At 48.3% G+C, this 20,348-nt stretch overlaps 1 protein-coding gene across 1 annotated transcript in view; it reads left to right on the top strand.

Moving 5' to 3' along the window:
* LOC113957327 (polypeptide N-acetylgalactosaminyltransferase 17-like) overlaps positions 1 to 20,348 on the top strand; it is an 80,578-nt gene that overhangs the window by 47,088 nt on the left and 13,142 nt on the right. The window contains exon 2 of the mRNA XM_027664701.1: positions 11,801 to 11,984. Coding sequence (XP_027520502.1) covers positions 11,801 to 11,984 — 184 coding nt within the window. The remainder of the gene's footprint in view (positions 1 to 11,800; positions 11,985 to 20,348) is intronic.

The raw sequence follows: 20,348 nt of genomic DNA, 5'->3' as shown, positions 1-20,348 counted from the left end.
TGCACTACACTGTGATATTTCTTCATTTCTTTTCTTGCCAAATGGCAGCTTTCCCCTCCTTTCCAGCTAATCTATAGAGACAGGAAATGTTTGCAGAAAGGAAAACAAGAACACGCGTTAAAAGCAACCACAAACACGAACAGCTTGTTATGGAGGCATGGCCTGGAAAGAACAGATTCCTCATGAAAATAAAAGTGCAAAATATTATTTATAACCTTTGAATGGGGTTTAGAAACTGTTGGCTTGTGTTTCTGTGGGTTCTCTTCTTTGCCTGATTCCATATTTGCTCCTGTGGTTCTGTTCCAGTTCCCTGTCCCACTGTGGGGGTAACTCCAGCCATGGTTTCTCTTGGGACAAGATGGATTTAAGGAATTCTTGTTTCCCCACCTTTGGCTGTGTGGTCCTGTGCTGGCACTGGAGTTTGATGTCTCTTTGGTGTGTCCAAGCCAGCAGCTTTGCCTGGAAGCAGAAGGGTTGTGAGGAGGGTGGGAATGGACTGTGGTACCCGAGGAAGTTCAGTTTTACACCGGGGGATAAAAGCAGCAATGCAAGTCAAACCAAAGGTGTGTCTGAGGTGGGTTTTGGGCAGTGGCTGGTGGGAGTGACTACCTGGGGATGAATAGTTTGCAGTTTGGCCCCACGAATCAGTTCCTGAGCACAAATGAGGGGGGTGATGTTTTGCTGCTGAGGATGGAAGATTTTGGGAGCTCCTTAAACTGCCTATGCTGAAGAAGGTGTTATGATCTGTCCTGATTTTCTGATGCTTGGGTTGGGCTTCAAAATAGAGAGAGTGCAGGGTCAGAGTCCTGGAACAGTTTGGGTTGAAAGGGACTTTTACAGATCATCTATTTCCAGTGGTTTCTCAAAGCCCCATCCAACCTGACCCTGAAGGCTTCCACTGATGGGGTATCTATTACTTCTCTGGGCAAGGAGCTGCCCTGCCATCATCTCTGAGAGCCTTGCAGGCAGGCTGTGTCCTGCCAGAGTGATGTCCCAGCAGCTCAGAGAGGAGAGCAAGACAGTTAATTCTTGCTTCAATTGCAATCTACCTTCTAAAAATAAAGCTGCCCACAGTTGCTCCTCTGGTGACCCCACGGGGCTCATGGCTGACCACTGTAAATGTGCAGGATTGCCTTTGCCCTTGGCCTTGCTTGCTCAGGCTCCTGTGTCCTGAGCTATCCCACAGACACTGAGCCTGTTTGGGAGTAGTTTGGGTGCTTCACAGAGCCCACCAAGTGCAGAGCTTGCACTCAGGGCTTTGCTGAATCAATACATCATTAGGTGTGTGGACCAGGGCCCTCTTCTGTCTTTTGAATGGTGACAGGTCCTAAATTGATCTCTGAGGTTCCTGGAACAGTATCAGATCTGTAATGTTGAGTCCTGTTGTGGTTTATGTTCCATGGCATTGGGAGGCTGCTAATTCAGACTCCTCTTATGATACTTCATCAGCTTTTAGATCTCTCTGTGCTCCCTCAGAGCAGATGGATTGCTGGACAAAGCTTTTTAGTGAGGCTTCTCAACCTCACTGCTGTCAGTGTGAGGAGAGGCTGGGATAATTCCCTCCTGCACGGAGCATCCTCCTCTCACAGAGCATCCAGAGATGTGTACCCGGAGTCCCCTCTTGTCCTGGAGCCTCAGCAGGTGACTCCCAGATTTATGGCTGGGAGTGGAGCAGCCAGCCCTGCTCACCTGGTGCTGGTCTGCTCTGAAGGGTTCTAGTCTGCTCTTAAGAGGGGAAAATGCTCAAAAGGCCTGGAGGGAGAAGCCTGTGGAGCATTTTGGCTGCAGCTGCTGGAGTGACCAGTGATGGAGATAAAGGGGCCCAAAAATGAGCTGAACCCAGACTGCTGATGCCAGAGGGTCTCACCAGGAAGGTGAACCTAAGCCATGCAGCTCTAGTTGTGTTGTCTTGGAACCAACCTGCTGTCCGGGATGCTGTGCTGGGGGAGAACCTGCTCTGCTCTACTGGGCACCCCTTCTCTCGCTCATTAGATTTTGTATCTGGTTGTGTTGGTGAGGCCCTGGCACAGGTTGCCCAGAGAAGCCATGGCTTCCATCCCTGGAAGTGTCCAAGGCCAGGTTGGATGAGGCTTAGAGCAACCTGGGCTAGTGGAAGGTGTCCCTGCCCAGGGTAGGAGGTGGAACTGGATGGTTTAAGGTCCCTTAAACCCAAACCAGTCTGGGATTCTATGCTGGGTGCTCTTCTCTACATGTCCCTTTTCTGAGGGTATTCTTTGCTCTCTTGTTGCTGCCTGGGCTTGATGGTGCTTTGTGATGGTTTGGGCCACCATAAAAGAGCAGGGAGAAGCTTGGGAGAAGCTTCTGAGAAGATTGCTTCAGATTGTTTTAACCAGCTCCTGGAAATACCTTCTGTGTGGTGTAGGGAAATAATTTTGCCTGCATCCCAGGAAGATTGGATCCTTGAAAGCAGCCCTTAAGCAGGGCTTAATAAAGTGAGCTCTCTGGAGTTCCTCAACATCTTGAACACGGATATGGTGTGCCTGGAGTCAGCTGTCTCACTAAATGATCTTAGTGATGGCTTTGACCCTGATTTTCCTTTTTGTTATCCATTGTGATCTACTCCTTTTTGCCTCTTTTTCCTCCCTTCTCTCCAATAAATAACAGCTATTTCCAGAATATGATGGTCCCATCTGTTACTCTGAGATATAAATTTGTATTTGTGTGTCATAAAGTGTGAGATTGCTGTAATATACTCTTTTCTCTCCCTTTTCTGCAAATCCCCTCCATCCCTCCCCACTCACAGTTCCTACTCTGTTCCCAGGAACTGTGAGTCAATGCTGGTGGTGTGTTTGGACTTGGAAGCTGCCTCAGATGTATCAATGTCATGCCTGCAAAATACAGATTCTTCCTTCCAAGGCCTGTGTCTTGCTGATGGAATGATGTGGTTTATTCCAGCACATTTCATCCCACAGAGCTCTGGGAGCTGCCCCCTGGTCACAGGGGTCCCTGTGCCAGCCCAGGGGGGCACAAGGTGAGGGTGGGAAAAGCACAGGAAAGCCATATCCATTAGAACCCATGGAGAATGTGAAGGGCAGCTGGGTATAACTGGTCATTTTGGGAGAAGAGGAGACTGAGGGGAGACCTCACTGCAGTTCCACCTTCCTGGGCAGGGGCAGAGGAGGGGCAGGGACTGAGCTCTGCTCTGGGGGGACCAGGGACAGCAGCCAGGGAATGGCTGGAGCTGAGTCAGGGCAGGCTCAGGTTGGATCTCAGGCAAAAGTTCTTCCCCCAGAGGCTGGTTGGGCACTGCCCAGGCTCCCCAGGGCAGTGGGCACAGCCCCAAGGCTGCCAGAGCTCAGGGAGGGTTTGGCTGATCCTCTGGGGCACAGGGGGTGACTCTTGGGGCTGGGCCTGTGCAGGGCTGAGGGTTGGACTCCAGGATCCTTGGGGGTCCCTTCCAGCTCAGCATATCCTGGGATTCTGTGAAACCTGTACCACTGTAAGTGATGGGCTCCAGGACTGGAATTTCTCCTTTGGAAGGGCAGCTCCAGCAGCAGCACCATCTCCTGGGTGGTGATACCAGCGCCCACCAGGGAAGAGCATTCCTCTAATTATTAAATCGCCAGGAATGCTTCACAGATGCCCAGGGTTTTCCCGGGGATAGAAATCACCTCCAGGCTTGTCTTTTGTGTCTGAACAAGATCTCTCTGCCTGAGACTCCCACGGAGGCACTGCCTGTTCTCCCTGCTGAGCTGCAAAGAGCTTTCCCCAGCCCACAGATTTGTGACTCTGTTGCTAAATCCTTCCTCCTTCAACAATGATTTTATAAATGTGAAGCAGGATGGTGGATTCCAATATCTTCAGACTTTCAGGGAGCACAGTTTAGAATCAACTGAATTATTCCTCAGAACTAAAAAACCTCGGCCAGCTAAAGGATTTCTGTTATTTTGTGCCAGAGGCAAATCTTGATTGGGAAATTCTCATTTGGAACCTGAGCTTGGTGGTGTAATGGCCTAACCAGGGTGAGACTGGCTTTGACATTCCCCTGATGACTTTATTGTCCTTGCAGTAGGTGCTGATCCTCCCTCTGGCTCTGAAGGGAATTTCTCTGTGTCTCCATTTTCATATAGATAAGAAAACCTCAATTTTGAATATCTGCGTGTATGGATATATATAAATGTATATTTATGTCTAAATATTTCAAATGAGATTTCAGGCCCTGTGCAATGTGACTGTACTCTCCCACCTTTTTTCACACAGTACAAGGTGGGAAAAAAACTCGGAAAACATTCCCATAAAGATGTAAATGCAGCTGTGCTTAAATCATTCTTCTACAAATCGTCACCTAATCTGCCTTAAATCATAGAATCCCAGAATATTTTGGGTTGGAGAGGACCTTAAATCTCAGCTGGGCAGGGACACCTTCCACCAGACCAGGATACTCAGAGCTCCATCCAGCCCAGCCTTGAACACTTTAATATATTTAATATATTATATTTAATATATGTGCCCATCCTGTTTTGGTCCTTGCCTGGCTGGGCTGCAGGAAAATATGTTCTAGTCACTCACATCCACCTGTCACAATTATTTAAGTGAAATCTTAATGCTCTGTTGGCCAAATTCATTTCAGGGAGAATTATTCACATCATTTTACATAGGCGGGAGCTTTCTTAGAGATGCAATATGTTGCATTACAGGTAAAATATGCTGTATTTTCAGTTTGTGTCTGGCTAAAAATCCCTGCTTGCCAAGTCTGGGACCTGCTCCTTTTTCTGAGCTCACATTTGTCATTCAGTGTGAAGGTAGAGGTTGGAAGTTTTCTTTTTCCAGTGCCCATGTTCATGTTAATCTCTGCAGTAAACCACCACATCATTTGCATGGTGAAGGACACCAGGCAGCTCTTGGATCCCTGCAGCTGAAGGAGATGTTCTGATATGCTAAAGAACAGCTCACTGGAAAAGTACTGTCCAAAGGGAAGGACATTGATCCTTTAGCAAGGGGGATTTGTTGGAAGTGCTGCAGCATCCCATTTTGGGGATATACTGGCTTTTGATAAGTGGGAAAAATATACTTTACATGTACCCTGAAGAAAACTGTGCAGAGTTCAGGGGAATACTGGTTTTTCACTGGACTCTAGTATTTAAGCTCATTTTAAAAAACTTTCTATATATTTTCCCCCCATCTCTTTTCTGCTGCTCCCTTTACTGCTACTTTTAGTTCCCTCTGCAGGAGGATAAGGATGCTCTGAGTAGGAGGTGAGTGCCAGGGAAGGTCCCAGAGCCATTTGTGTTTGGTATTCCCTCCACAATTCCCACAGGCTGCATGTTACGTAGTGTAACCTACAGTCAGAGTTATTTATTCTAATAAACAAAAGGCCTGAGCAAGGACTGGCTAAAAACTGTGTAAAAACAGGGAGAAAAGGGAAAATCCCATATCCCAGGTTGCACCAAAGCTGCAAAGGAAAATTGGTGCCTGTTCATCTGCCAATTACCCTTATCCTTAATGAGCCCTTCTTTAACAGTCTGTATGTGCAGCAATCAGCAGGACAACACTACAGACTCCAGCAGTTTTCCATAATTTCCAGCATTACCTAGGACACTTTGCCCTTTGGTAGCTATTGTAGTTTCTCACAAAATGCCCTAAAAGCCTCTCAGTTGTGTCCTCTCTGTCCATCTCCCCTGGGAGGTCACACAGAGGCACCACGAGCGCTGGGAGTGCTGGAACACGGGCACAGATTGGGCCATTTACCCCATTGCTGTGGCTTTTCCCTGAGTCAGAAATGTCTTGTTGGCCTTCAGACCTCTGGCTGAGAGAGGCCAGGAGCCCAAATCCCTGTGAGAGCTCTCCAGGCTGGAAGATCCCAGTGCTCAACTTAATCAGGGCTGTAATTTTCAGAGACATCTCCTGTAATTTTCTCTTTATGGTTCCCGTGTTTTCAGGACCATTTCAGTATTACTTGTCTCTTCTGGAGGAGGAGGGGTTTATGTTCCTCTTTATTGTAGGACTGTGCCTTTCAACCTGAGCTGTGTGTACTTCTCAGCAGGATGACATAAATAAATAAAGATGCAGCTGAAAAATTTGCTTTTCCAGAACTCTTTCCTATGTTAGAATCACAGGATGGTTTGGGTTGGAAGGGATCTTAAGGATCATCTCATTCCAACCCCCTGCCATGGGCAGGGACACCTTCCACTAGCCCAGGTTGCTCCAACCTGGCCTTGGACACTTTCAGGGATCCAGGGGCAGCCACAGCTTCTCTGGGCAACCTGGGCCAGGGCCTCCCCACCCTCCCAGGGGAGAATTTCCTCCTGATATCCAACCTAACCCACTCTCTGTCAGTTTGTAGCCATTCCCCTTGTCCTGTCCCTCCATCCCTTGTCCCAAGTCCCTCTTCAGCCCTCCTGTGACCCCCTTTATGGTACTGAAAGGCTGATGTTCTTTTCCACCCTCAGCATTAAGGCTCAACACCCCCGTTTATCAGAGATGCCTTTTAATTTCAGGTCCCTCTTCCCCAGCTCAGCTTAAAGTTTGCTCAGCTGAGGTTTAGATCAGAGTTAATGTTTTCCTTCATCCAGGCTGACATGGAGCAAAATGCTTCCCCCCCCCCAGCAGCTCCCAAGGAGACTGTTTGGAAATGAAAGCTGGGTATCCCATTATATTATTTTTTACTAAAGGTTTTCTCTATCCTAGAAAACTCCTGTCTCCTCAGGAAATACACTGCCAGTTTAAGAAGAGACAAATATATTTACTAGAACTGTACTCAGTCTAGGAATAACTTTGCTGTACAGATTAAATTTTTATATCATCTTGAAGAAAACCAACTCTTTGCCAATCCCCAGGGATGCCATGTCTGGCCATTTCAGGAGAAGGGACTCAGATCTTGGCAGCTCTAAGTGGTGTGGGTTTTATCCTTCTATTCCTGCAGTATAAGAGCAATATATTCCTTTTGTTGCCAAGTTCAGAATTTTTAGGAGATTCTGGAAAAAACCACCCTGGTTTTGTTTCTAAGGAACTTGGGTGAAAGTGGTTTTGGGAGGAGTGAAGCTTGAGGCTGCTCAGAGCTCTGATCTGCCCTGAACATCTCATGGTGATGCACCTCAAGAGCTGGCAGAATTCCCCAGGGGGTGAATTGTCTCCCAAGATCAAGCCTTTTTGAGGGGGATTATTGCTGTTTATCGCTGGAGATGGGCTGGAGCAGACATCAGGAGAGACTTTCTTGCAGTGGTTCAGCACTTCTGCTTTGGTGCCTGCACAGAATGATGAAGGGTTTGCTCTGTGAATTGGGAGCAGTTTTGACTCACTGCTTATTAGCCCTGTTCCTGGAGGAAACAAGCTGACAGGATCATGCTCTTGCTCTTTCTTGCTCCTTGTGTCTCTGTGTGTGACTTCTGGTCCCTCCAGGCTGATTTAGAAAAAGTTTTATAGAATCACAGGATCAGAGAATCTCTTGAGCTGGGAGGGACCCCCAAGGATCATGGATCCAACCCTCAGCCCTGCACAGGCCCAGCCCCAAGAGTCACCCCCTGTGCCCCAGAGGATCAGCCAAACCCTCCCTGAGCTCTGGCAGCCTTGGGGCTGTGCCCACTGCCCTGGGGAGCCTGGGCAGTGCCCAACCAGCCTCTGGGGGAAGAACTTTTGGCTGAGATCCAACCTGAGCCTGCCCTGACACAGCTCCAGCCATTCCCTGGCTGCTGTCCCTGCTCACACAGGTTGGAGCTGGCCCTCCTGTGCCCCTCAAGAGGAGGTTTGGCAAAGGGCTGGACGTTTTCCAAGGGAAGCACATGTTGGTAGGAGGCCACAGCAGAAGGCTGTGCTGGAAACCAGCCCTGGATAGTTGTGTGGGGATCAGCTGCCTTCAGAGGTTTGTTCCCCTCCTGCTCCTGTGGCTCCAGAGACACCAACTCCTTCATTGGCAGCATTTTGCTGTTGGGACACAGTGAGAGCTCCCTTGTCCTGTGATGTTTCCATGCAGGCTGCAAAGGGCAGGCAGGAAATGGCAGAAGGTCTCTGTGCCACCTCCCAAAGCCTGCAGGCTGTAGCTCCCTGCTCCTGACACCCTGGGGTCCTGCTGCAGGGACAGGGGTGTCAGCAGGGACAGGAAAAGGTCCTTTGGAGATCAGGGGAGCCCTTAGTGAGCCCTCAGTGAGCCCTCACTTAGGCCTGGGAAGTGTGTGGTTGTCGCTGTGCTCCCCAAATTAGCTCAGTTGGTCAGAGCATGGTGCTGATGACACCAGGGTTATGGGTCTGATCCCTGTATGGGCCAGTCATGGAAGAGCTGGACTCGATCATCCTTGCGGGTCCCCTCCAGCTGGGAATATTCTGGGATTCTGACATGAAATGTGGGTTGATGTAAAGCCCTGGGAGCTCCCTGTGAGAAGGAGCTTTCACTGGTTCCTGCCTGGCTGAAGCAGCCACATGGGCTGGGCTGAGGAGAACTTCTGAAGTTACAGCAAAAGCACCTCAAGCTCACAGAAAGGTGCCCTTCGTGCGGCCCAAAATATGGTGAATAAAAACCAATGAAAGGATTGACTGGACAAGGATCTACTGGAACCATTTGTTTCCAGTCCTGCCTCTCCTGAGGCACCTTTCCAGCCAGCTGGAAATGAATTTCTTCCTCTTCTGTTTGGACAGGAATTACCTTTCTTGCCAAATGTTCCTCGACTCTTGCACACCAAGGTGACATCCCTGCTCGGGGCTGAGCCCTCCTGACAGCCCAGGCTGAGGGAGGAAATGTTCAACCAGCACAGAGACAGACAGGGAGATCCTCCCTGTCACGTCACACCTGGGAGTATTCATCTCCATGACTCTCCCTGTGGGGGTGTGGGATATCCTGGCTGCTCTCCTGGAAGGCAGGGATGGATCACAGCAGTGCCCTGCCCAACACATACAGATGGATCACCTTGATTGACTCCCTTGGTTAAATGACTTGGATTTATCTGCACTTCCTGAGACAGAGTGTAGAGCAGTAGGACAGAACATGTAGAAATAAGGGAATGTACTCAGTGAGGAGAGAGAAGCGTGTGCTGGGATGTGTGTGTGTCCAGTTGTCCTGACTGTGGTCATGGAATAAAGCAGTTAATGGCATTATAGGTTTGTCAGTCAGAGCTGTTGGATATAAATCATGTCTTGGCCTCTCTCTGGTTCCTCAAGAGAGGCTTCATTTCACCAGGTCCCTCATTCTGCAGTGTCACAGCAGAGCCTCCTCCCAAGCATGGGAGGAGCACAGAGGGGTCTCTTTGGGCTCTGCCCATGCCCTGACTGCACCTTGGGAGAGACAGAGAGTGCAACATTCCCTGGGGTATCTTTGTTGTGTAACAGAACCACAGAAGGCCAAGTAAAGGTGTCCTGGTGCTGTCCAGCAGCTCCCACCCCCCTCTCCCAGTCGGTGTCACTGGTGGATTGAAGGTTTGGCTGGAGGGAACACCCAGCCTGCAGAATTCCTTGGCAAAGATATCCTTGCTCCAGGCCTCTCCTGCTGCTGCAAAGACCAGCTCAGCTGCACCACTGTGGAAAGGCTGGTGTGGCCTCAGAGGTTGTTGGGATTTGGAACACTGAGCGGGGATCCCTCACCTGGAATTCCAGGTACTTCCCTGAGGTGCTGGAGCTGGGAGCTCAATTCCCTTGGTCTGGACAGAGATAAGAGACTGAAAGGGAGGCTGACAGAGCTTGTGGTGGATGGATCAGCCTGGAAGGGATGAGTCTGTCCCTGCTGACTGCAAGTGTGGAGCTCTGGGAGAAGCTCTGCCTTCAGTGTCTGAGTTAAGCTCAGATTTTAATCTCTTGATAATAACCCAGATTGTGTTTTTAAAACCTACTTTAAACAGAGCCAGGTGCTGTGATGTTTGGGTTCTGATATCCCACTGAGGGGGAACCCCAGGTGCCACTGCCCAGCACTGAGGTCCTTCACCCACAGAGCCTCTGCCAGGCCTTACCCACCTCAGAAAGTCCCCACTGCCCTTCAGCCCCTCTTCCAGATTCAAAGCACCAAGAGCAAGAGCACTGGGGGAGTGAGAAATGTGTTAAAATGGATCAAGAAAAGCAAAATTAAGCTTTAAAAGCAAACTGGTGGATGCTGAGGGTTCCTGTAGTGGAAGTGAGCTGTGGAAGGGCTTCACAGCTCAGTCTTCCAGTCCTTGGAGAGACAGGAAAAATTTGTTATGGATTTTGGTGGAACTGTTTCATGGGGTACGTGAAGAAGAAGGAATTGAAAAGATAATCTGAGTTTTTGTTAGAGTGTGTCTGTTAGAGTGGTAAACCCCTCAGCTGATGAACTGGGCAAGACCTGGGGTACTCTGAGGAAATGTGTTTGGGCAGAAAGATCAGATTTTGAGGAAGAAGCAGACATTTTGAGAAGAATTGTCTGTGTGACAATATATTTTTTAAAAAATACTGTTTTACTCTGCTGTGGTCTGTGTGTGAAATGAAATTGGTGTCTCTTCCCTCCATAACCCGGCTGTGTCCCCTGGGTGGGGTTGGGAAGTTCACAGAGTGATCTCCTGACCTTCTGCAGGCCACAAAGACTCCCCTTTCCCATCTTCTTGACTGGCTCCTCTGGCTCTTCTGAGCCTCGAGATGGAAAAAGGCAGCTGGGATGTGTCATCCATCCCTGTGTCACAGCCTGTGGCTCCTGGCAGTTGATTTGTTGTGATTATCCTGGGATAAAATCTAATCAAATGTGGTCAGAGGGACTCCAGCAGTCTGATGGAGCAGGGAAGGTTGTGCAGAGGTTCCTTGTCAGAAGGAATAATAGGAATAATAGGAATAACAGCAATAACAGGAATAGCAATACTAATACTACTACCAATGATAATTCAACCTGTGCTTCCAACTGTGATTTACATTCCCAGGTGATTTTCTTTCTGCCTCTCTATGCTACTTCTGCAGGAAAAATGTGTTTAAATCTGTGTCTTGTGGGGAGGCAGGAGTGTTTTCTCCAGGGCAGAGGAGGTCCATGGGAGGTTTGGGAGCTGGACCAAGCTCATCCTGAAACCCTGTGCACAACCTCAAGGTTATTGTCCCTTCAAAAGCAACAGAGGTGACAAAATCTGTCCTGCTCTGCCATTGAAACAAAGGAGAATTTACCCTGGTGTCTTTAATTAAAAAAAAACCCAAACAAAAAGGCAAACCAAACAAATCCAACGTTATTTTTAGGTTTCTGACAAAAAGAGAGAGTCTCTGCAAATGAAAAATATTAAAATTCCAGGTATCCTATCTAATAAATAATAACATGAGCTTGAACTTGGCTACCCACAGTCAGCACCAAATCATGCACAGAGCTCTTTATGTTTGAACTTTGCCTATTTCCCTCAGCTCTGCACATATAAATAAATAATTCCCCTTGATAAAGGTCTGGGAATGCTGTACTTTAAAAGATAAGAAAGCTTTGAGGGGGAAATTGTTTTTAAATCCATAACATTTGTATGCTGTTCCCTGCTCACACCGAGGAAAAACTCATTCACTTGGCAGTTAACCAACCCTGTTTTATTCTTACTCTGTGTTCAACCTCTCCTTCTCCTGGGGACACCTAACCTTCTGTGTAATTACCTCTCTGAGAGTGGGAAGGAGGCCTAAATAACCTCCCTAACAACTAAATAAATACAGAGATCCCTGGGACAGGTTATCACTCGGATGCCAGTGGTGGAGCTATCAGGAACAGCGTGCCTGAGCCAGGAGGACTTTCAAGACTTGAGGCAGTTTTGTTCCAGCACTGGGTCAGAGAACTAGCATTTGGAATGTTTTCAACAACCCAACCTTGGATTTTTGGAGTATTTGAATGTCTTTGATGGCTGGAAAGAACGGAGATGGATTTTAACAGTGCTGGTGGTCTTTGTTTTCTCTCGAGGTCTGTCCAAGTCACTCGGTCTCATTGAAGGCTATGGGGGGCGTGGGAAGGGTGGCTTGCCAGCCACCCTGTCCCCTGAGGAGGAGGAGAAGGCAAAGGGACCCCATGAGAAATATGGCTACAACTCCTACCTCAGTGAGAAAATCTCTCTGGATCGTTCCATCCCGGATTATCGGCCGACCAAGTAAGTCCCTGTTGCTCCGTGAGAGTGCTTGGGTTTGGGTGGCACCACAGGAATGCTGGTGGTTTCCATGTTCTGGTTTGGGACTCTTGGTTCTTCCCTTATTATTGTTCACGGGGTCCTGCTCAGGAATGAGCAACTGGGGTAGTTTGGCTGAAACCGAGATCAGGGAATCACAAAATCACTAAGGTTGGGAAAGCCCTCTAAGATTGAGTCCAACTGCAAACCTGGCACCAGGGTGTTCACAACTAAACCATATCCACGTGCTTTTGGAACACCTCCAGGGATGGTCACTCCCCCACTGCCCTGGGCAGCTGTGCCAGGGCTAGACACTCTTTCAGTGAAGATGTTTTCTCAGTATCGAACCTGAACCTTCCCTGGCACAGCTTGAGGCCGTTCCCTCCTGTCCTGTTGCTTGTTCCCTGGGAGAGGAAGCTGATCTCCACCTGGCTCCAAGTAGCTGTAGAGAGTGAGATAATTCATTAAGATGATTTATCAGGGGAAAAAAGTGATTTTTCTTCTCACTCTTCTCTCTGTTTTCCTAAAGCAGTCCATGACTTTGGGTGGGAGTGGTGCCATCAGAGTCTCACAGCAGCTTTCACCAGCCAAGGGCTGTTCCCTGAGCTGTTGACCTTGGTGTTTATTACCCTGTAAATGTGTGCAAAGACTTTCCCTCTCTCTCCCTTATCCTTCACATCCCTGCAGGACCTCCAGGGCTTTGGGGCTGCCCTTGGGCTCCTCCTGGGACACTGTGGGATCTCCTGCTGGAGATCTGGGCCTTTGAAGAGAGTTGCTCAGGTGGCAACATCCTTCCTCTAGTTTTTTGCCAGAATGATCTTTAAAGGTGATGGTGACGTTTACCTGCCAAGCACCACAGAAGAACAGACTAAAAAGAGGTGACACACCATTTTCCTCAGGGTGTGAGAAAAGACACGCTGTGAGTTTATCTTTGTGAAGGTTAATTTTAGATATGGCTGGTGGAGAGTTCCTCAAAATAGCAAAGTGTCAATTTGTCCAGGCCTGCAGTGAAATCCCTGATAAAAAAGGGAGCCGAGACAGATTCAGATGCTGGAAGATACTTGTCCAATGCCTGTGTCGTGGGGGCAGTGACAAAGCTGTTGCTTGGCATCTGCATTAAAAATCCTGCAGTTCCCTGGCTCCAGCAAATTGTTCGGGCTGGGAGAGCTTTTGTTCCTTCCCTTCCCCAAATGCTGCAGGAATTTCAAGCAGCAGCTCCGAGTTTCCAGGGCTGTCAACCACTGACAACTCAAATCCTCGGCTGAGTTTTCCAAGGAGAGCAGGCCCAGGCTGCAGTTTTGCTGGGGTGGTTCAGGACAAACTGAATTGCAGCTACAAATTGCACCTTTGGCTCCACGAGATGCAAATCCCACTACAATGCAAATCCTTGGAGCGGGACCTCCTCGAGCTGTTACCTGAGGCTGAGCTGCTTATTTGCATTTCTCATCCAGAACTCTGACTTCAGCATTACTTCCTGAGAATTAATTTGAGAAGTAATGCGGGGTTTTTTTTCAGATTTTGGGGGAAGAAAAGGATCCATTCTGACATTTTTAGGCTGGCATTGTATTTTCCCTCAGTGCCACTATCTATCACTTCACGGGAGAGTGGTGGAGAGGACAGAGCAGGCACAGCAATTCCTTAGAAATGCTTCGTTTTGGAGCTGGGCTGATCCTCTGGAGAGAATTTGTGGCACTGACTGCAGCTGCATAACTTTTATCTATGTAAGAACTTCAGGAGTGTGTTTTCTTTGTTGCTTTTTTTTTAATTTTGGGGATCAATTGTCTTGGTAATGCAAGAGAACGGTCGATCTGGTATGAAATAGGCTGGAGTTTGCTGGAGGATTTGAAAAGTTTCAGCTTTTCCTACCTCTGGCTCCAGGCTCCTCTCAGTATTTCGTGCCTGCAGCTTTATGGCTGATTTTATGAAGGGTTGAACACAAACCATTTAAGTCAAGTATCCTGGGCTCTGATTAAAATAGATTCCAGTCAAAGGAAATTAGCCTAAATGGCTTTGAAATTGCAGCATTAGTGGGGGAAAAACTGTAGAGAACCTTCCAGCTGATAAGAATTACAAAGCATGTTAGTTTTAAATATAATAGTGAAGCCTGGTTGGTTCAAGGAAAGAACCGGAATGTTGATGGACTGGGCCTGGGCCTGGCAGTGGCTGCTGCTCTCACATCCTTTGCTTTGCATCTTCTCTCTTTTTAAAGAAAGATTAACGTGGTCAAGGGTCACTGTGAGTCCTCCTCCTGCTCCCCCTTTGTGCCTGTGGCCAAAGGAAGGCAGAGGGAGGAGAGTTCAGGGGAAATTCGGCCCCAGGTTCAGGTGTCCCTGCTCAGGGTGGTTTGCAGGATGAGGGCTTGGGGATGAGGAGGCAGCACCACTCCCAGCTGAGGGGATTCTGTCTCTGCCCAGTGGAAAGGAGGGAGGTGATTTTCCCTGGAGAAAATGGTCCCAGAGGTGCTGGGTACAGGATGGTGCTTAGGAGAAGCAAGATCTTCCCCAGCAGCAAGAGTAGGGGTGTGGAATTTGCCTTGTTTGCCCTGATCTGAGGAACTGTGGTGTCCCTTTTTGGTAGTTTGGGTTTGGTTGTAAAATGCAGGGCAAGAGATTTCCTTTCCTAAAAGCTGAGGCTGCTCCCCTGGGCTGGGAGGTTGAAACCGTGCCCTGCTGGTCACCACTGGAACAGGATTGGGTGTTGCACTGCACTGATTCCCAAAAAATTGCTGCTGACAGTATGGATACATGGATAATGCGTGCTGCTGGTGCCATCAGGGAGCTGGGCCTGTCAGACCTTAGTCTGGAGCTTATTAATATTGATGTTCCTGGGCCTGACCTTGTGCTGAGCAGCAAAGGTTGTGTTGGGTGAGCATTGCAAGGTGCTTGGAGAGTGAATCACAGAGCATGTTACATTTTGGACGGCCAAGAAAGCTCCTCCTTTAGCTAAAATAAGGCAGGACTGATGTTTTGGTGCAAGGGACTTTATTTCAGAACTTGCTACAAAACAGTGGCATAATGAGACAGGCACAGGCAACACATTTCTAACTTGTCTGATTGGGTTTTTTGCCTTTAAGATGAGATTCCTGCCTGCTCTGGAAAACAATTACGGCTTCCAGATTGGAAGTAGCCAAGGTGCTGCCTGCAGGCTGCAGGACTTCTACACACATCTCAAAAAAAACTGAGCTGGAGAGCTTTTCTTCAATTTTCTGCAAAAACCTGTGAAGGACAAGGCTGATCTGTGAGTTTTATTGTTGATCCACTCCCAGTATTTTCTGCTTGTGGAGGATGGGGGGATTTAGGAAGATGTGTTGTTTTCTATATTGAAAGTGAAGCATATTTATATGGGATCCCAGGGACTGGAACATTCTCTGCTTTGCTACCAGATTTTCTGTACCTCTCTTTTATTCTGTGATATATGATTTAATGGGAACCTCTCCTGTGTGCAGCAGGAAAATAAAAATTGCTTTGTTGGATCAGTCTGCCTGTCCATCTTATCCAGCATCTAATCTCTGATAGTGGAATTACCAGATGCTTCAGGTTGAAGAAATCATATTAAGGAAAACTATGAAGTAATCTGCCCATCTGGTCTGTTCTGCCTCCTCTTTTTTCTCCTTTCAATCCTCTCTAATATAAAAGTGGAGTTCTCATTATCTCTTTAAAAGTCTCTTCCTTTCTGGAATCCTGCTAAGCTCTGATTCAGTGGTATTTTATGGCATTATGGGATTAAGGAGTAGATTTAAGTAAAATAATACCCACGATTGTTGGGACTATTGGATCACTGGGTGAGGATGACAAATTCCTGCTGCTGCAAATCTCTTGACAGCTGCTCCCATGCAGGGAAGCCTCAGGATTTTCAAGTGAAGAGGAAGGATGGGGGAAGTGATAAGGAACTTCCACAGCTTGATTTTTTTTCCGATGACTTGAGGGCTTCCCAGCAGGACACACTGCCCCCTCCTCCTGCCTACCTGAGGGTCCAGAGCATGGAAAGAGGCTTTGGAAAAGTGATAGGATGGAGGGGAGTGGCTTAAAAATGACAGAGGGCAGGGTTAGATTGGATTTCTTCCCTTGATAGGTAAGCAAAGGGTTTCATTCCCTTCTGGAGCACTCTGGGGTACCAGCACAGGAAGGACATGGAGCAATTCCAGAGGAGGCCATGGAGCTGCTCCAAGGGCTGGAGCCCCTCTGCTCTGGGACAGGCTGGGAGAGCTGGGGGGGTTCACCTGGAGAAGAGAAGGCTCCAGGGAAAGAGAGCCCCTTCCAGGGCCTAAAGGAGCTCCAGGAGAGCTGGAGAGGGACTGGGGACAAGGGATGGAGGGACAGGACACAGGGAATGGCTTCAAACTGAAAGAGCGTGGGTTTAGATGGGATATTGGGAAGAAATTCTTCCCTGTGAGGGTGGTGAGGCCCTGGCACAGGTTGCCCAGAGAAGCTGTGGCTGCCCCATCCCTGGAAGTGTCCAAGGCCAGGTTGGATCAACCTGGGCTAGTGGAAGGTGTCCCTGCCCATGGCAGGGGGTTGGACAGGATGAGCTTTTATGTCCCTTCCAACCCAAACCACTGCTAAAGATGGAACAGTTTCATATCACAGCCTTGATTTTAATTTTTCCTGGTGGTGTGTCTGGGGGTTGGGTCAGAGCCATTATTCTCAAGTGTCTCAAGTGACTGAATCACCCATTTATTTCCACAGGAGCCTTCTGTGGGAACCTGGGAGCAGTTGGGCTTTTTAGCACCATCTGGCTTGAGCTGGTTTTATTACCAGAGTCCTCGTGTAGCAGCAAGTCTTGAAAGTCTTTCTTTGGGATGTGGTGCAAAAGATGGAGAATTTTTGCTTCTGGGTAGGATTTGGGTAGTTTTTTTATAATTTAACTTAAAGAAACTAAACCAAGTCTTGATTTAATTTTTATTTTAATTGGTCTGTGAGTGCCCTTTGTGGGCTCTCAGTATGTCAGTGCTGGATGCTGCAACATTTGTGGGTGGAGGGAGGCCCTGCTCCCTTTGGGGTCTCTCCCACCCCTGGAGAGCCTCTTGCCCTCATGCCTTTAGGTCTCAGCCTCCCCTCGGCTTACTGGGATGTTACAGGGCCAAAGAATTCCATTTTGGCTTTATAATTCAAACAGAATACACATTTGGAAAGTCATGAACATGACTTAGACACATCAGGACTGTCCAGGAGGATGGGCCTGGAGGGCCATGAGACCACACCTGCCTTCACACTGGTTTTAGTGTCTCATTTCTTCCCCAAAATTGAGGTTACACCACCTCCTTTAAGCTTTGCTTGAAGCAAAATGCTTTTTGCCTTTCCCTCCCTGCCCAAAGGAGCAGGTTGGGTTTGGTAGATGTGGCTGAGATGTGCAAATAAGATGTGAGGGGGCTCTTTATTGACGGTTTCCTCAGGTCTTTAGGAGCTGGCACGTTCCTGAGTGGCACATTTGTGATGTGCCAGTTCCTGAGTCGTGTCCTGCCCCCGGGGTGTTTAGCCAGGCTTGATGAATTGAGTCTGAGAAGAAGGACAGCACTTCAGAAGACAAAAACAAACTACTTGAATTATGAGGGTGATATTTGCTTGGAAATAGAGTTTCGTGGCTGTTTATTTGTTGTGATTGCTCCTTATTGCAAACAGAGGAGGTCAAAAGAGCTCTTTGTCTCTTGCATGCACAATATGTTACTACAATACATTATTTTACCTTTTACCAAGAGTCTTTTGTTTTGTTTCAATCCCACACACAAACAATAAAAATGAAGAGGGAGGCAAGTTGTAGTGCTTTTTCTTCATCAAGTAACTGAAGGAAAATCTAGTAAGGAATCAAGAGATTGTAAGAAGGAAAAAGCTATGACTGTTTCAGATGTGAAATTCTTTTTGAATCACATGTGGGAGTATATTAAAAGGTACTTACATCTCTAGGAGAAACTCAGAACTAGTTGTGTGTCTCCTCTCCTAATAGATAGTTGTGGGTCTGATCCAGCATTGCATGAAAAACACTCCTGCCCTTGGCTTTTTATAGTTTCAGCCGTAAAAAAAGGAAAAGTAATATTTTCCAGTGCTTGGAAAGAAGCCACCTGAAAATTTTCTGGGAGAGCAAGTAAAGAAATCAAGCAGCGAGTATCAGTGACAAAGCATAAAGGAACTGCCTCAGAACAGGGCTCACCAAAACCAGACGAGTTTTGCAGTCCAGAGACAATTTGCTGGATATTTTCTGTCCATGGGTGCCATCCTATCCAATCTGTCCCATCCCTGTGTGGCTCCAGGGAATTTTGTTCTGCCAGGCAGCACAGGGAGTCACGGAACTTCCTGAGCTGGAAGGACTCCACAAAGAGAGAGTCACAGGGTCACTGAGGTTGGAAAAGACCTCACAGCCCATCAAGTTCACCCTGTGCCTGATGCCCACCCTGTCCCCCAGCCCAGAGCACTGAGTGCCACCTCCAGTCCTTCCTTGGACACCTCCAGGGATGGGGACTCCATCACCTCCCTGGGCAGCTCCTGCCGGTGCCTGACCACCCTTTCCATGGAGAAATTCCTCCTGATGTCCAACCTGACCCTCCCCTGGCACAGCTGGAGGCCGTTCCCTCTCCCCCTGTCCCTTGTTCCCTGGGAGCAGAGCCCGACCCCCCCCAGTTCCCCCCTCCTGTCAGGGGGTTGCAGAGCCAGAAGGTCCCCCCTGAGCCTCCTTTTCTCCAGGCTGAGCCCCCCCAGCTCCCTCAGCTGCTCCTGCTGCTCCAGACCCTTCCCCAGCTCCGTTCCCTTCCTTGTACACGCTCCAGCCCCTCAGTGTCTCTCTTGAAGTGAAGGGCAAAATCATCCAGCCCAGCTACTGGCCTTGCACAGACACCCCAACAATCCCAGAGAGAATTGTCCAAACCCTCCCTGAGCTCTGGCAGCCTTGGGGCTGTGCCCACTGCCCTGGGGAGCCTGGGCAGTGCCCAACCAGCCTCTGGGGGAAGAACCTTTTCCTGGGATCCAACCTGAGCCTGCCCTGACACAGCTCCAGCCATTCCCTGGCTGCTGTCCCTCATGAGGAAGCTTCAGACCACTGTGAGCTCCTGGTGCTCTCCAAAGGAACTCTTGAGCCTGTGGCTGAGCTGTCCCCTCTCTGCTCTGAAGATCCCAGGGGTAGGAGGTAAAGCAAACCCAGCTTCAGACCTCAAACAGGTTGGGTTTTGTTTTTCCTGCCTCCTCGAGGCCCTGGAGCTCTGCAGAGCTGCTGTGCTGTGAGTGCAGGTGATGCTGGTGCCTGGAGCCTCTCCAGGGGTGGGGCTGCAGCTTCTGGTGCCTTTCCAATGATTTGCAGAGAGGAAAAAGCCTCTTTACTGCTCCACTGCTTTTCCAGCACTAATACAAACCATCATGCTGCTGAATAAACATGGGTATTGATCTTTATTCTTTGGTGCAAACCCATCTGAGTGTATGGAGATCCTGCTTTTGCTTGAAAATTGGGCAAGTAAAGACTCCAAAGACACACTTTTCCAACAGTGATTTATATTTACTGATTATTTTTAAGGCTGCTCCTGTGACCCGTTGGAGGTGCCTTGGTCATGAGGCAGCTGGGGTTGGCTCCAGGGAGCTGTGAAAATCCCACTATAACTGTGGAAAAGTTTAGGGCTTTATGTTTTGTCTCTGTTGTGGATTTAGGTAGGGACACAGGACAGCTTTTTCTTTCATTTGCTTTTGAAGCAGAGCTCACTGAAGCACATTCTGTGTGTGCAGTCAGAAGTGTAAGAAGCCTTCAGTGCTTAGAAGGCCCAATATCTTCTTTAAACTCAGTTGGTAAGAAAGTGCTTTGGGGAAGGTAACTCCAGTTTGTTTAGTGGCTGTTTGGAGATTCTCTTACTGTCATTATGCTGCACAGTGTCATCTGGAAACACTGTGACCATGGATTTATAGACACAGCACTGAGTTTTTTTCTGCAATACGTTCCACTAATTGTCAATTCTCCCTTCCAGACTCCAGAGTTATTACCTATTCTTGTAAGTTCAGAACATGATGCTTCAGGGAAGACTTGTATCAGAGGAGTGTGCTATAAAACATTTGCTAATGTAAACAGAAGTATTAAATGATCACTTTGGCAGAGGATGGGATTAGTGTAATTTAACAACTTGCTTTTGTGCTCCTCCGAACTCCAGCGCTGAAAAATACCTGTGTTATCATCAATGCTCGTGACTAAACTGTGCTTATGGAAATAAATGAGCCAATTTAAGCTTTGGATACACTTCTCTTCAGTTGGGTTCCAAAGAAATCAAAGCCTGTGTGTTTGTGTTGCTTCCCTGGATTGCTCCAGAGCTTTTCTGTTGCCACAGGAGCTTCAACTGCCTGGGCAGGGGCAGAGGAGGGGCAGGGCCTGAGCTCTGCTCTGGGG

This window comes from Corapipo altera, unplaced genomic scaffold (assembly GCF_003945725.1).
Source record: "Corapipo altera isolate COAL_440 unplaced genomic scaffold, ASM394572v1 105, whole genome shotgun sequence".
In the NCBI taxonomy this organism is placed as follows: Eukaryota; Metazoa; Chordata; class Aves; order Passeriformes; family Pipridae; genus Corapipo; species Corapipo altera.
This window is presented reverse-complemented; position numbering and strand designations above follow the sequence as displayed.